Here is a 13,508-nt window from a genome sequence, read left to right on the forward strand (position 1 = left end):
GAGAACAATTGGGTGCAGTGCACACTGTCATGAGGGGCAGCCAGCTCTACTTCCAGCTGTTCACTGACAACAGCTTGGGCTTTCTGAAAAGAAACCAAAACCCCCCTAAAAAAAACCAACCACCACATTGGCACTAAATCAGCTTAGAAGTACATACCTAGGTAGTTCAAAGAAAGGATTTGTCTTACAGTCCCATATCCGTCACATATCTTTCATCTACATTATCTCCCAGCATATCAGAACAGGCAGTTTCCTAACCTGTTTCTAAAAACAGGTACAATTAAGAAGTGAACCTACTTTTGGCAAAATATATCAGTAATGTATAGCACCTGGCATTTGAGTCAGAATACTTTGTGAAGATTAGGCCTGAAGAGAAAATTCTCTTTCAAGCTGCTACTCCCCTTTCATACATTCCTCTAATATTTAGCTAATGGGAATTGAACAGATATCACAAGTTTAATTAGCTTTGCTATAGCTATGAGAAGAAACTAATTTTACAGTTGCGTGGGGAAATGCATCCTTGCAGTACAATGGTTTCAGTGCATATTTGCTTACCTGCAGACAGCACAGAATACGCCATGTTCAGCCCATGCAGAATTTCCAGAAGGAAAGAATATTTGCTGGATGTTCATAGAGCAAGTAACCTCACTGCCCTAGCTAATCTATGGACATCCTCTCCTTTCTAATCCGCAGAAACCTAACCTTAGAACTACTCATTACCAGGGAGAAGAGAACAAATCCCCTTAACCCTTTTCTTGCATAAAACCCCTACTTTACATTGCCTCTCACTTCAGCAGTTTCTTATTCTCAGCAACTTTTCCAGGCAGTAGGGCACTCATCTCTTGGGGTCTGTCTTCAGGTACTGTGCCTGTGACTGCTGTGAGAATCTCTAATACTGTAGCACTGATCTTCTGTTGCTGGGATTTCTGCTGTAGCACAAGAAATATCCGGCTTTCAATTTAAGGAAGAAAAAGGAAGAGAGAGAAAAGTAATTACCATGAAGCAATCCAGCTGGAAAGGTCCTACAGGTTAACTCATTTCTTTGTTAGCTACAGCAATACACAAATCAAAGCTGGTTTGTACTGATTTCCTAATGCATCACAGCCCACATGGGCTGTAAAGTGGAATCTGTGTCAGAAGCACATTTAATCCGAGGATTCTCTTCAGCTAATAACTGAGCTATACATCAGAAAGACCAAAAATAATCCAGCCCAGACTGTCTGCTTCCCTTAATCAGCAAGCTGAATTCATATGTGATACCACTACTTTTTCTAAGAGGTTGTGTGTACATATACATACCTTGTATAAAGATATATAGATAGATAGATAGATAGATATCTGTAAAGGCAAATGTATTCTTTAGTTTTTTTAGTTCTCAACTTTGCATCATTCACAGTAAATGAAGTTACACATTTAAAGTTGCTACATATTTGTATATATACCTTGTTCTTGAAAGGCAGAAAGATTATGGAAAAACTTCCTATCTCTAGTTACACTATCAGTTTAAGGCACAGAATCCACTTAGGAGTAAGGTCATATGAAACAAAGTTTTTCTCATGTCAAAGCTGAATATTAAAATCCTTTCTTCTGAAACATCCAAAGACAACAAACACTAATCAAAAACAGTTACAGGGGAAAAAAACCAACCCAAATCTGTTTTTCATGATAACACTCCTACAAAAGGCAAAATAAATCCTGAATTCAGATCTTTTGCAGATGAAAATTATTGCCATTGATTTACTCAGCTGTTCAGCATAGCTCTTTTTCAAAGGGCAGTTCTGTTCCTACAGGTTTAACTTTTTTTTTACATTGAGTTCTAAGAGATGATTGCATGGAAAGGCTGCATCGGGCACAAAAGATGAAATGTTCAAATTCCTGCCTTATACTTCATTATGCTCTACACCCCTAGTTATGTGTCTTCCCCCCCCTTCTCAAGTTAACTTTCTAAAGCTTCCCTTTTCTTTATATCATTGCTTAACTCTCCTTGAATTATTCAGTAGAATTTAAAAATAAAACTAACATTAAATTCTTTGCAAACATGAAGTCTACTCTCCCTATATTCCCTTATCACTATTGCAAGTCTGTTGCAAGTTTAACAACAGTTTTAAACATTCCAGACTTACTTTCCCTTTCTCTAAAAATAATTTCAAGAAGACCAATCATTTTTACTTTATTATGAAAATTGCTACATTATGGTCACTGCTCAAAACACTATTTTGCCATATGGTTTCTTTCCATTTAGGTGCCAATACACCAGCCATGATTACTACTTCAAAGTATGAGTAGCATTATCTATGGCAGTCTGACATAACTTAAACCATTCTGTAATCTATTTTTTCCTCTCCTTCTTTTTGAGTCAGTCCTGTAAAGAACAGCACCTAACATACTCTAGTTATCCACTAGTGGCATAAACCACAGAAGAACACACACATCCACAGAAATTCCCCAGGGAAATTACTTGTTCTCTACAGCCTCCAAGGTAAACTGCTCCAGCAGTGCTCAGGAGCCACGGATCGTGCTGAGGGACCACAGGGAGCTTTCCTAAAGCAGCAAGACCATGTAATTAGTGCCAACACAGACACCCCAGGCCCCCATCCGAACAGGAAGCACCGGAGCCTTGAAGCTGAGCCTTAGGGGCAGCTGTGCCTTGGGGCAGGCGGGACCAGGGGTGATGGTGGTAGCTCCAAACCCGCTGTCACAGCCAGCTCAACACAGGGAACTGTGAGGGAACTGCTCAGGAGCTTTCCTACAGCGGAAAGGCCTTGAAACCAGTGCCAAGAGTTTGCCTCTGGAGCAGCTGCTCTGCATGCCGAAGCCCTGCTTCCCGGGAAGTGGTCAGACATTGCTTGCTGCTGAGGAGGGGAGCAATAGAAAAGCTTGGTGGGCACCTGGTGTCCAGCCAAGGCCAACCCACCACACCTGTTTAAGAGCACCCTTCTTACCTCTTATCACATGGGCCTCCAGAGAAAGCATTTGCCCTCTGAGCTCAGGGTAATCAAACTGAACACTGCAGAGCATTTCATTCAGTGCCAAAATCTGAAATGGTCAGTGCCTTTTATTTATTTCATAAACAGAAAGAAGGGTGATTGCTTGTATATTTACAATTCTAGTAAACAGGGAAGTCCATAACAGTGTGATTATTTCCACGACAGCACATGAATACTGCATTCAGCAATGCTGTTCAACACAGATGCCTCAAAACCTTTACAGCCAAACACAGTACAGGTTACCCATTATAAATACTAACATACTTCTATTTTATTAAATAAACAAATGTAACAACTTAATTCAGGAAGACCAAATGCCTTCTGTGGTGCAATTCATTCTCTTTAAACGTCTCTGTTCACAAACCAGGAATAATAAAAACAACCCCCCTGCTTTGGAAGCCATGCAGTCCAGACTTTCATATGTGTTCTATGTAGGTGCCATGCCTTTTTGCAGCATGGTTCATTTAAAAGGAGTAAATCATCTTTCTGTTAGAATAGGAAAGTATTTCTTCTTGGCAGGTACTTGACAAACTAAGTCTCTAACTTCATCACCACTTCATAGTTAGGCTCTGGCTGCAGTTTTTGAATCTTAGAACTGAAAGTTCAGAAGAAACAACTGAATATTTTCCCTCTGTAGCAGGAGAACTGTAACCAAGTATTTTCTAAGGGCCATTTCAGAGAAGAAGTGGTTATTAGTGAAGTTCCACTGAGTAGATTATCCCACAGAGCCAGGTCGTACATGATGGTCTAGGTAAGCTTTTCATGTTGAATCTGGTAGTAACATGCCTGAATTAAAACAAAGTTCAGATTAGTGTACATACCACTTCACAGCAACCTGATAAAGCAGCACACGTGCAAAGGTTGATGTTTTTTCTATCCAAGAAAACAGAAGACTAGGCTGTCTACAAGCAGTGATGCTACAGTGACACTCAACACCTGTGAATCTTCTGATATGTAAGCTAGCAAAAAGAACAGGAGACTAAGTTACAAATGACATCCAACTCCTAATCAAGCAAGATAGCATTAATTGAGGCTCTAAATACTTTCACGGTTCCCAGCTTTGTCAAGATGAAGTACATTTTTGCTCATAAGTCCTTCTTTGCCCTTTGACAGAAGGACTCAAAAGAAGAAAAGATTTTCTTACAGGACAAGGATGCAGGGGTGAAGAATTTCAAAAGCACTCAGACTGAAAAGCACTTGTTTGAACAGTTTTGAGGTACCAAAACAACGTATTTCCATTATGAAGGTCTTAGTGTGCAATAGGATATTCTCCCAAACAGATCCTCTTCCTTTTCCCATATTTAAGATAAGAGTACTTAATAAAATGTGGAGTGATACTAAATTTTACATTTTTTTTTCCCCAAATTGAATTCCTGTAGAGTCTTGATGTAATGTTAGGTTTAAACTTTACTGGAAGGCTAATCTCCAAAGAACTTCAATTTTTATAAAGGAAATAAGGCTTGTTAAGTTGCAGGGGAATGACAAGCTCCAGGTGAGTTAGAACAGTCAATAGCAATCAACATTACATTTGAATAATGTACATTTGCACATTGCACCATTTTATTTGCAGTACTTGCAATTGTTGTTATCCAGAGCTCTACCTTAAGTTTCCTTGCTCATCCTAGCTAAAAATTTAAATTAAAAAGTCTGAGAAGTTACAACCTAATGTTCATACCATTGCCCTAAGATGATCTTCATTGCTAAAAGCTGATTATTTCCAAAGAAAGCCTTTAATAACTCTGAACAATTTTCATACCTTCAAGGTAGTGAACATGATGCCTTGCTCCCCATGCTGCAGATAGGGATCCATCAGGTCTTCAATTAAGTGCACCTCAGACCCCAAATTCCTTATCCTGTCATATGTGAGAGTAGGAAAGTGAACAGTTGAACAAAAGACACCATTGTAATTTTTTTTACTTCTTGTACATGGTGTTGTGCAAAAACCCATGCTTGTCCCTAACCTCAGCCACAGACATCTCAAAGTAAACTGTCCAAGATTTTTTCAGGCCAAAGCAAACAGTCAAACTGGAAAATTTCCAGTTATAAGAAGCTAGCAACCAGTCCTATGACGAGCAGCAGGAGTGTTTAATACAGGTAAAAGTACTCACACTGCTTATGCTCAGCTTATGACTGATGCCAACCTTAGTGCCTACCTGGCTCGTAGCACCACATAGAGAAAAACAGGAAATAAGTCATCCATGGACCACAGAAAATCTTCCTGAAGGGTCTCAAGCACACTCTGGGAGATCTCTTCAAAAGTCTGCTGGATCACCTTCAACTTGTCAGCTGGGGTAAATGTGGTACTATTTGGAGAGCAAAAGCAAAACAGGATAACGATAAGAAGTTAGAGATCTGCATCTGACTTTAGGAAGACAGTTTGCCAGCCAGCACAGCCCTCCCCCGCCCAAGAAGAGAAGTCAGACCATTCACATCACAACAGCCGTGGCTGCCAAGGCTGTTTAGTACCCCAAGCTATAATTACCATACCAAGGCACACTACTCCAAGTGAGACTGTCCTCACAGTTTTAAGATGTTTTAATAAAGTGGTAAAAGGGGAAAAATTCCTTTTTAAAGTCTTTTAAATTTCTGCTTAAATTCTTACAACAGGATATAGTTAACAGGCACAGAAAAGCTTCCCATGGTCATTTCACCACAGCTGTTTAGAAATTCCCACGTGTATTTGATAGACGTCCTTATGCCTTTGATTCTAAATGGTGCCCCATGGACACACCCTTCAGTCACATTTCTGAGGACACACCCCCACTAGGAGAAACTGCTAGGATTTTTAGTGGGAACTGGAAAACTTCTCCATGACTTCTCTTATGAAGGTGAACAAAAAAGGTGACAGGTAAATCATCACAGTCAAATAAACTAGACATCACTATAGCAGGAACAGTAAAACACTAAAAGATAAATTTCAGAGAATTACCTGATTTGCTGTAAACATTCAACTGCAGAGGCAAAGCAGGCGTCTTTTGTATTTGATGATACCTGTGTAATCATAAGATTTATCAGGCAGGTTTGGAAACCCCCCTATTCAGCAGCACAAGAAAAGCAGACCATCATGTAACACTGGCATAAAAGACTTTTTTGTCAGTTTTCCAGTGCAAGGAAAGGGGAATGTGCCTGGATGCTACAGTCATGCCTACCTATATTTTGTATAGGTTTCATTAAAACTAGAGAAAAGCCTGTACTGAATTCTTTGGTATATGTTACAAGAATCAGGTTTTGAATACCTTCCAGGTCAAGCAAGACTGAGAATCACTGATCTTAATGGTTAACAATCAAGAGGGAACTCTAAGACTAGAATGACTAAAACCTGGAAAAATCATAGCAGTGAATAACCAAAGACTCAGGTTTGGAGTAAACAGAAAAGAAAAAATATAAATGTTAGCTCTTAATATGCAACTAGCTTAAGTCTTTCTGAATGGAGCAGGTAGGCAATGGATGCAAAAAGGCTCAGAGAAATCCACAGAAGTGAAGAAACTGGACAGAGCGAAATGGAGATGAACATGATGAGTTGGCTGAAAACATCCTGCTTAACTGAAGGAATGACCCAGCAAATAAGGAACATGGCTGCAGAGGGCATGTACTGCATCATTCAGAGAAGACACGCCACATAGCACTTCACAGTGGAGGGGCTCTACTCTATAACCCAGAAAAAGCCAGTCAGAAGTGTGGGGGGTTCAGATAAGAATTTTGCCTAGTACCTGAAAATACAGAAGATCTGAAGTAGCTCGAGAAACATGTTATTGCTGGATTTTGTAACTTTTAAAGTTTGAGTGGAGGTCTGCATTGTATTTTCTCAGGTGAATCTTCGTGATTTGGGAAAAAGGGGACTTTTCTTGATGGGAACCCATATTCTCAGGGGTGGGGTCCAGCAGCACCTTTGGTTATTATTCCAAACTTGTAATAATCTCTACCAAGGAATATCAGCTTATCCATGTGCAGCAACTATTCTGATAAAAGCCATGCTACAGACTGCACAAGCCAAAGTTATAAAGAGGGAAAATGTGTATTGAAGGCAGGAGTAACTATACAACTCTCTTAATCAAGGAGCTTGAAAATTTTCTTGCTACACTTTTATTCTCACACTTTCATAATTGGAGATCAAGGCAATGTCTTCCTGAATTAGAATTCATTACCAAATAAGGCAGTAAGTGACAAAGCCAGACTGATGGCTATTGTAAGAAATCACAGAATGTTGGGGTTGGAAGGGTCCCCTGGACATCATCTAGTCCAATACCCCTGCTAAATCACCAATGTAGCATTTAAGGAGCAGACACACATTAAGGAAACAAGGTAAGACAGCATCTCTTAAGCAAAAAGCCTGGTCAAAAATTCTTTGACTGCTTCTTGAAAGAAGCAAAACATACTGAAAGTCAAGGCTCAATGAACATACCTTTCTACTCTCTCCAAGGATGGATACAGTTCCTGGCCAAAACTTCCTGCAAGAAACCCAACACAGTCTACTGAGAGAGCACAGTCTCACAGCATTTTTCAGCTTATGAAAATGAAGTCATCATGTTCTTCTCTGAGATACAACAGCCCTCCCTACAGGATCAACTACATCTAGCACAAGTAGCCAGAAAACAGTCGAACCTGAAATGTCTCTGGTTCTGTAGCAATAGCAATGCCAGTTTTTTAACCCCTTCTCATCCCTCCCACCTCCCCTTTTTGGACGAGGGAAGTTTTGATTCACTTTCTCAGCTACACTAATTAGCTTGAAGACAGGTTTAGATGCATTTTAATCAAAGCAAATACTTTAGACAACAGGGGGTCTGTTTTAGTTGCTTTATCTAATTACATGCCATAATCCCTTTCCAACTGTGTTTCATTTTTGAAGCATACTCACGCTTGCACCCCAAGAAAACTGAGCAGAGCCAAATCAGTTTGCTTGTTTAAACGTAAAACACATTCCCAGTAAATATCTTCCTCACGCTCGTTGTCTAAGGCATACAACATAAACAGGGGAGGGTAGAGTCGTGGCAGTAGTACAGGGAGCAGCAAGCCAAAACTGGTTACCACATAGCTATAACAAAACAAAACAAAAAAAAAAAAAAGAGAGAGAGGTAGTTTGTAGAGGAAGACATTGTAAAAACCTAATTATATATAAAAATGGAATGATAATCATTGGAAGAAATCTTTCATGTAGTATGAGTCTATTCTATGGGGAACAAGAGTGAGAAAATAAATACAAATCCATTAAATAGTATCTCTGCTAAGAAGAGATTACAAATTACCCCCAGTGCTCTTATCCTAAATAAAACTTGCTTCCCCATAACAGATAAAAACAAATTTAGGTTTAAGTAAAGAACCAGTGCATGGAACAAGGATGAAATGCTTATAACAAACATCACATGGAAGTTTGCTTATCAGAATCTGTCATCAGAACCAAATGGAAAATAAACAATGCATATACCCATCATGTGTTTATCTTTCTCCCCTCACACAAGAAACAAATTGGAACAGAAATAAAATAAAGCCTTTATTTGTTTTGTTCATTTTTTTTTCCTTTATGTACCCTGGCTCAGGAGATTCTGATCTGGAATCGGATTTCCCACTGCAAAATGATCGCCTTCCTTTTGTCTGCAGTTCCAGAAATGGAATGGTGCTGCCCTCTTCTGGCAGATCAGGAAACAAGAACCTAAAAGGCAAGACACATAACAATTTTTGAGTTCATTTCAAGAAGATTCCACATATCAAAGCATTAGAAAGCAAGACTGGAAAGAAGAAAGTCAGCAAAAATAATATACAGTGGGCTAAGACAGCATAGCTAACAGACATACAGTACCATCTCCCTGGAAGAAACTCTTCCAATGCCAAGGTTACCTTTCCTACACTGACATCACAAGACTTCTAATTACTAACTAAAAGTTAGTAATTACTAACTAAAGTTAGTAATTTAGAGTATTTCTGCTTTCAGATTGGCAGGACCCAATTAAAGCTGTAATTGTTCTCAAGAATCAAAGCAAGCCCTTCACAGGAAGATCATTCATCTATGTTGAATGATCCATGTTGATAAGAACTTTATGGAATACACTGGGAGTCTCCATCCTCACTAGTCTTCTTTACCCTTTGAACATTGTCTTTGCACAGCATCAATATCCAGACACTAAACTGCAAATCCATAACCAAGATGAACTTCTTACAGGCACGTTTTGAGGGACAAGGTAGGATCTTCACTGGTGTGAAGATTTTAATTTTTTTTTAAGACTCCTTAAAAAGGTTCAGGAAAAAGAAGCAAACTCCAAACCCAAGTAACAATGCTGGCACACTTGGGGTGTATGTACACTAGACATCTTTAGTTAATTCAGCAGTAGTCTGACTTGAAAATTAGAGGCTCGTTACCTAACGAGCTGGAAGATGCGTTTGAGGTAGGACTTGATCTCTCTCACAGCCTCCTGCAGCAATCGGCGATTGGCTCCTACTCCAACATAGGTCATTCTGTACACAGCTACCAGTGTTTCCACCAGCTTGCCCAATGGATGGAGAGGAGTATCACAAGCCTGAGATAAAGGATATTAAGTGGCCAGTCAGATAGGTCAATGGTAGACAAGTTTAAGAAAAAAAAAATTACAAAGTATCTCAAAAATTAGCTATATTTAACAAATTGACATTTGTATTATAAAATGTGGCAGCTGAACACAGCTCATAGGAGTCAAGACAGTACAAGAACTTGTGCTATTACTTGGACTAGTCATCTGTCCAATACACTTAAAATTAACATGCAATACTTAGCAAGTATTTCAAGATGCTTTGCTGGGATCCAACATGTAAGAATGAAAACAGCAACTGAACAGAAGCTGACTTTAAGCGAGCATCCATTAGGTATTCAATGATTTTAGTCTTAGTTGTGGACTTCAAAAAATTATGGGCAAACATGAACAAATATATGGATTACAGGAGTGCAAATATGGAAGGAATTAAAGAAAGCTACTATAAAGTAAGCTTGATGTCATGTCTTACCATGTCTTACTATGGGAGCATTTGAATCACATACCTTTATCAAATATTTTTTTATATTTTCATATTTTTCCAGGGTGAAGGCACCAATGTGTTGTGGAATGAACTCCAAACTTTCCAGTGTCTGAGTATGTGAGCGGCTCAATAATTCTGGGCTGCAGTTTAAAAAGACAAAGACACTGCACAGACTGAGCCATACAGCAGCGAAAAAACCTCTGATATTAATAACTGAACTAGTTCTAAACACCAGTATGTCCCTGAAAGGGTTTGTAGTGCAGAGTAGTACAAGTTATGATTTTGCTTAGGATTTGCTGTTGTTGTTTAAACTAAAGCTTTACAGTCAGAATGTCTAGTCTAGAGCAGAGTGTGATTCCAGTTTCTTTCTCCATCCCCATTTTGTCTTGCCAGCTACATTCTCCTGGGACCAACCTGTCTTTGTGCTGCCGTCTGTTGGTGGTCAGAGCCACTGCAATGTTGTCCCAAGCCTTCCACCTGTCCCCCTGGCCAGGGCTCTCACAACCAAGCTGGTTCCAGCATTCTTCAAATACTGCCTTCCACTTCTCATCAGGAGACACTGCCAGGATCCCAAGTTTCCGCCTAATAAAATGACCAGTCGGTCTGTTAAAAATCAAATAGCAATGAAACAACACATTCAGCTATTACAGCAACCCGTGGCTAATGTCAGTCTAATATCTCACACTATTTTACCAAAATTGCTATACTTCACAGACTCTACTGTGAATCAAGTCTATCATTAAGAATAAACCTAGAGTCTACTGTTTAATTAACACCTTTAAAAATAATAAGCCCTTACAAACCTTATATATCCTTTATTTTTTTTCCTTGCTAACTGACATATGTTCATCCATGTAATATATTATAATGCTACAAAATTAAAAGGTTTTAAATACCTACGTGTGAGTGAGAAAACTATGAACCTTATTAGTTTTATGATTTCTTGTGGCCTTCCAGGAAACAGTTTGCTTAGATAGAAGAAAGGAGTGGTGCTTATCTTCACCACAGGTATTCATTCAGAAACTTCAGGACACATTCACGTAGCAAGGAGAAGGCACAAATATGTCCCAAATATCTCACTATCCTGGAACTTACAAGTAGCAGAGCTACCCAAAGAAATACCAAGGATGGATACACAGTTTCTGACCCTAAAGTAGCATCTACATACCATGTTATGTGACTTGTTAGGGATATGCTGGTAGGGAGTAAAACCAGCTCAGGCACCTTTTCATTGACAGACAATGCTCAGGGATCCTCTATATAGCTATAAGAAAACCAGGAGCTGTTCTCCCCACATATATAAAGATATCTCAGACATATGATGAAATTTAGGACTTTGAAAAGCTTTTGTAAACAAATAAATGCTGTCAGGGTTAACAGTTCTGTCTTGATTTAAATCAAGTGTCAGAAATTGTCAGACCTTTCATTAATATTTCTTCTACCACATTTGAGATGAGAACTAGCAACACTGGATTTCCCCATGCTTCCAGTTTCACAAAGCAGAAAAAGTAGGCTCAAAGCCTTTTCACAAATTATACCAGAAGATTTTCAACTTCAAGAGAGTCTGAAAAGGGTAGATGAAACCCTTATTTCACAAGCAATCCTCACAAATATGTACATACATTTATTCATAGACTCCCTACTGGGGTAAAAAGCAGACAGCTGCTAAAGTTGCAAGTGTTCAGTTCAGCAGGGAGGCCTGCTTAACTCGCATGCTGTTGTAGGTGTCAGCACTGTCAAAAGAAATTACTAGTGAAAGCTTCAGGAAGCACCCTGAGAAGTAATCTACATGAAAACATTAGGGCTGTGTTTCCCATTTCAATCTGAAATTTGAGAGTGTGCTTCAAAGATACTGAATCCCATACAGCAATTAATAAAGCAATATATAGCACTACCAAATACTGACATCTCACCAACAACTCTTTAAATTAGATTTCTTCTACCCAAAGATATGTCACTTATAACTTAAACACGTATTTTTTTTCCCCAGAAATAATTAAGCAAATTGACCTAATGCATCTGCTACACAGAGGGTTCTATGGATACTTTTCAAAGTGATCTTTGCCAAGGCTCTTCTGCAATTGAGCAATTTTCCACTATTTTCTTATGCACTGTTTGGAAGAGGTGTAGTATTTAGCCAGCTCTGTCCAAATATATCCCCACTAGTATTATTAAATGACATACTAAATAAATTAATTTGCCAAGAGAATAACTGGCAGAAGGCAAAGAGGTCTGTGAGTAACTTAACCACTCCAGTACCTCAAGAGTCAGCAGAAGCTGCAAACTCAGGTTCTAACAGTCAGTTCCAATACAAACAAAAAAAAATTTGAACTGCTACAGGACAGCAGCAGGACATCAGCTGTCCTGTAATTTCATGCCATTACTTGCATATTAAAGTAGTAATTAAAGCAAGAATAGCTATAAAAAAGACATTTATCTTGTTTTATTTCATGAGCAGGAGGAAAGAGGAAAATAGTTTTCAAAAACTTGTTTCTTTGGAAGATATATTTTTACTAGCCTTTGAAAGGAGACAATAGTTCTGTTCCTAAGTATTACTGAACCAATATGAGAAATTATTCCTTATTCAACACTCACAGTGCTTTAGGTTTGTCCTTCTCATTCTCATACAAAGTAGGTTTGAAGTAGGTTCCTGTGATTTTTATCCCAGATCCCCACTCTCCACTGAAGAGACCTTCAATATAATCTCCATTTGGCAAAGTCAGTGTTCCCTTGAGAGAAGATGACAAAAAAAATTTAACTGAAATCCATTGGGAAAGAAATTATAAGGAAAGCAACTTTTTCTTTTTTTGGATAGTAACAGTTTACAAGTAACAACTCAAATACCAACCTTTCCACTCAGAGTCCAGTTATCTGAAAATTCCCCCTCATAGACTGTATCATCCTCAGAAAGCAGAATTCCAGTCCCCTACAAAAAGAATCATAAAGAACACGAAGTAGTAATTATAACAGAAGGTCAGACTGCAGATTTTAAGATACACTGAAAAACCTGTTACTAATTCTTAGCAAATAATAATCTTTTAGGCAGTTTCTGAAGTAGTCCTATGTAAAACAGGGATGGTTTTAAAGCCAGTTTTAAAAGCCTGGACAACAGAAGGTTAGAAGAACAGAAGGTTTACACAACCTAACACACTCTCATCTGCCCCAGAAAGCTGCCACACCTGGGGACAAGTCACTATAGCCCAGGGTCTGGTGTCCAACTCACCATCATTTTGTTGGTGCTGAAGGCTCCTTCATAATACAGTCCAAACTGAGTAACCACAACACCATTGCCTTGGCAAAGATCATCTTGCCACATTCCCATGTACTTTTCTCCTCTGAAGAAAAATGAAGTACAAAGAATACAGTCTAAGAGTACATTTATATTCTCTCTTTGGCTTTACTGCAGTATTTGACCATTACAGAAACCATTAGGAGAGAGTCACAGAGCACTTGCTTTGGGTCTGTCAATCTAGTTTTACCAGCTCCATGGAAATACAGACACTTTTTGATAGAAATAATTACAGTGAACTTCCTTTCCAA

The 13,508-nt window shown here is 38.8% G+C and overlaps 1 protein-coding gene across 5 annotated transcripts in view; it reads right to left on the minus strand.

Annotated features, from left to right (window-relative positions):
• Positions 1-555: 555 nt before the first annotated feature.
• The window catches only part of ALS2 (ALS2, alsin Rho guanine nucleotide exchange factor), a 40,917-nt gene continuing 27,964 nt past the window's right edge, over positions 556-13,508 (minus strand). For 2 of the 5 annotated variants that reach the window (XM_027636720.1, XM_027636721.1), the window contains exons 22-34: positions 13,192-13,303; positions 12,817-12,894; positions 12,564-12,697; positions 10,383-10,571; positions 9,991-10,108; positions 9,339-9,496; positions 8,512-8,634; positions 7,843-8,019; positions 7,390-7,435; positions 5,917-5,978; positions 5,141-5,290; positions 4,744-4,840; positions 3,018-3,773 (exon numbers count right to left, since the gene is read on the minus strand). In XM_027636720.1, coding sequence (XP_027492521.1) covers positions 3,735-3,773; positions 4,744-4,840; positions 5,141-5,290; positions 5,917-5,978; positions 7,390-7,435; positions 7,843-8,019; positions 8,512-8,634; positions 9,339-9,496; positions 9,991-10,108; positions 10,383-10,571; positions 12,564-12,697; positions 12,817-12,894; positions 13,192-13,303 — 1,483 coding nt within the window. In that variant the 3' untranslated portion in view covers positions 3,018-3,734. The other 3 variants (XR_003526576.1, XM_027636723.1, XM_027636722.1) reach the window with 3 other exon arrangements.

This window comes from Corapipo altera, unplaced genomic scaffold (assembly GCF_003945725.1).
Source record: "Corapipo altera isolate COAL_440 unplaced genomic scaffold, ASM394572v1 45, whole genome shotgun sequence".
Taxonomy (NCBI): domain Eukaryota; kingdom Metazoa; phylum Chordata; class Aves; order Passeriformes; family Pipridae; genus Corapipo; species Corapipo altera.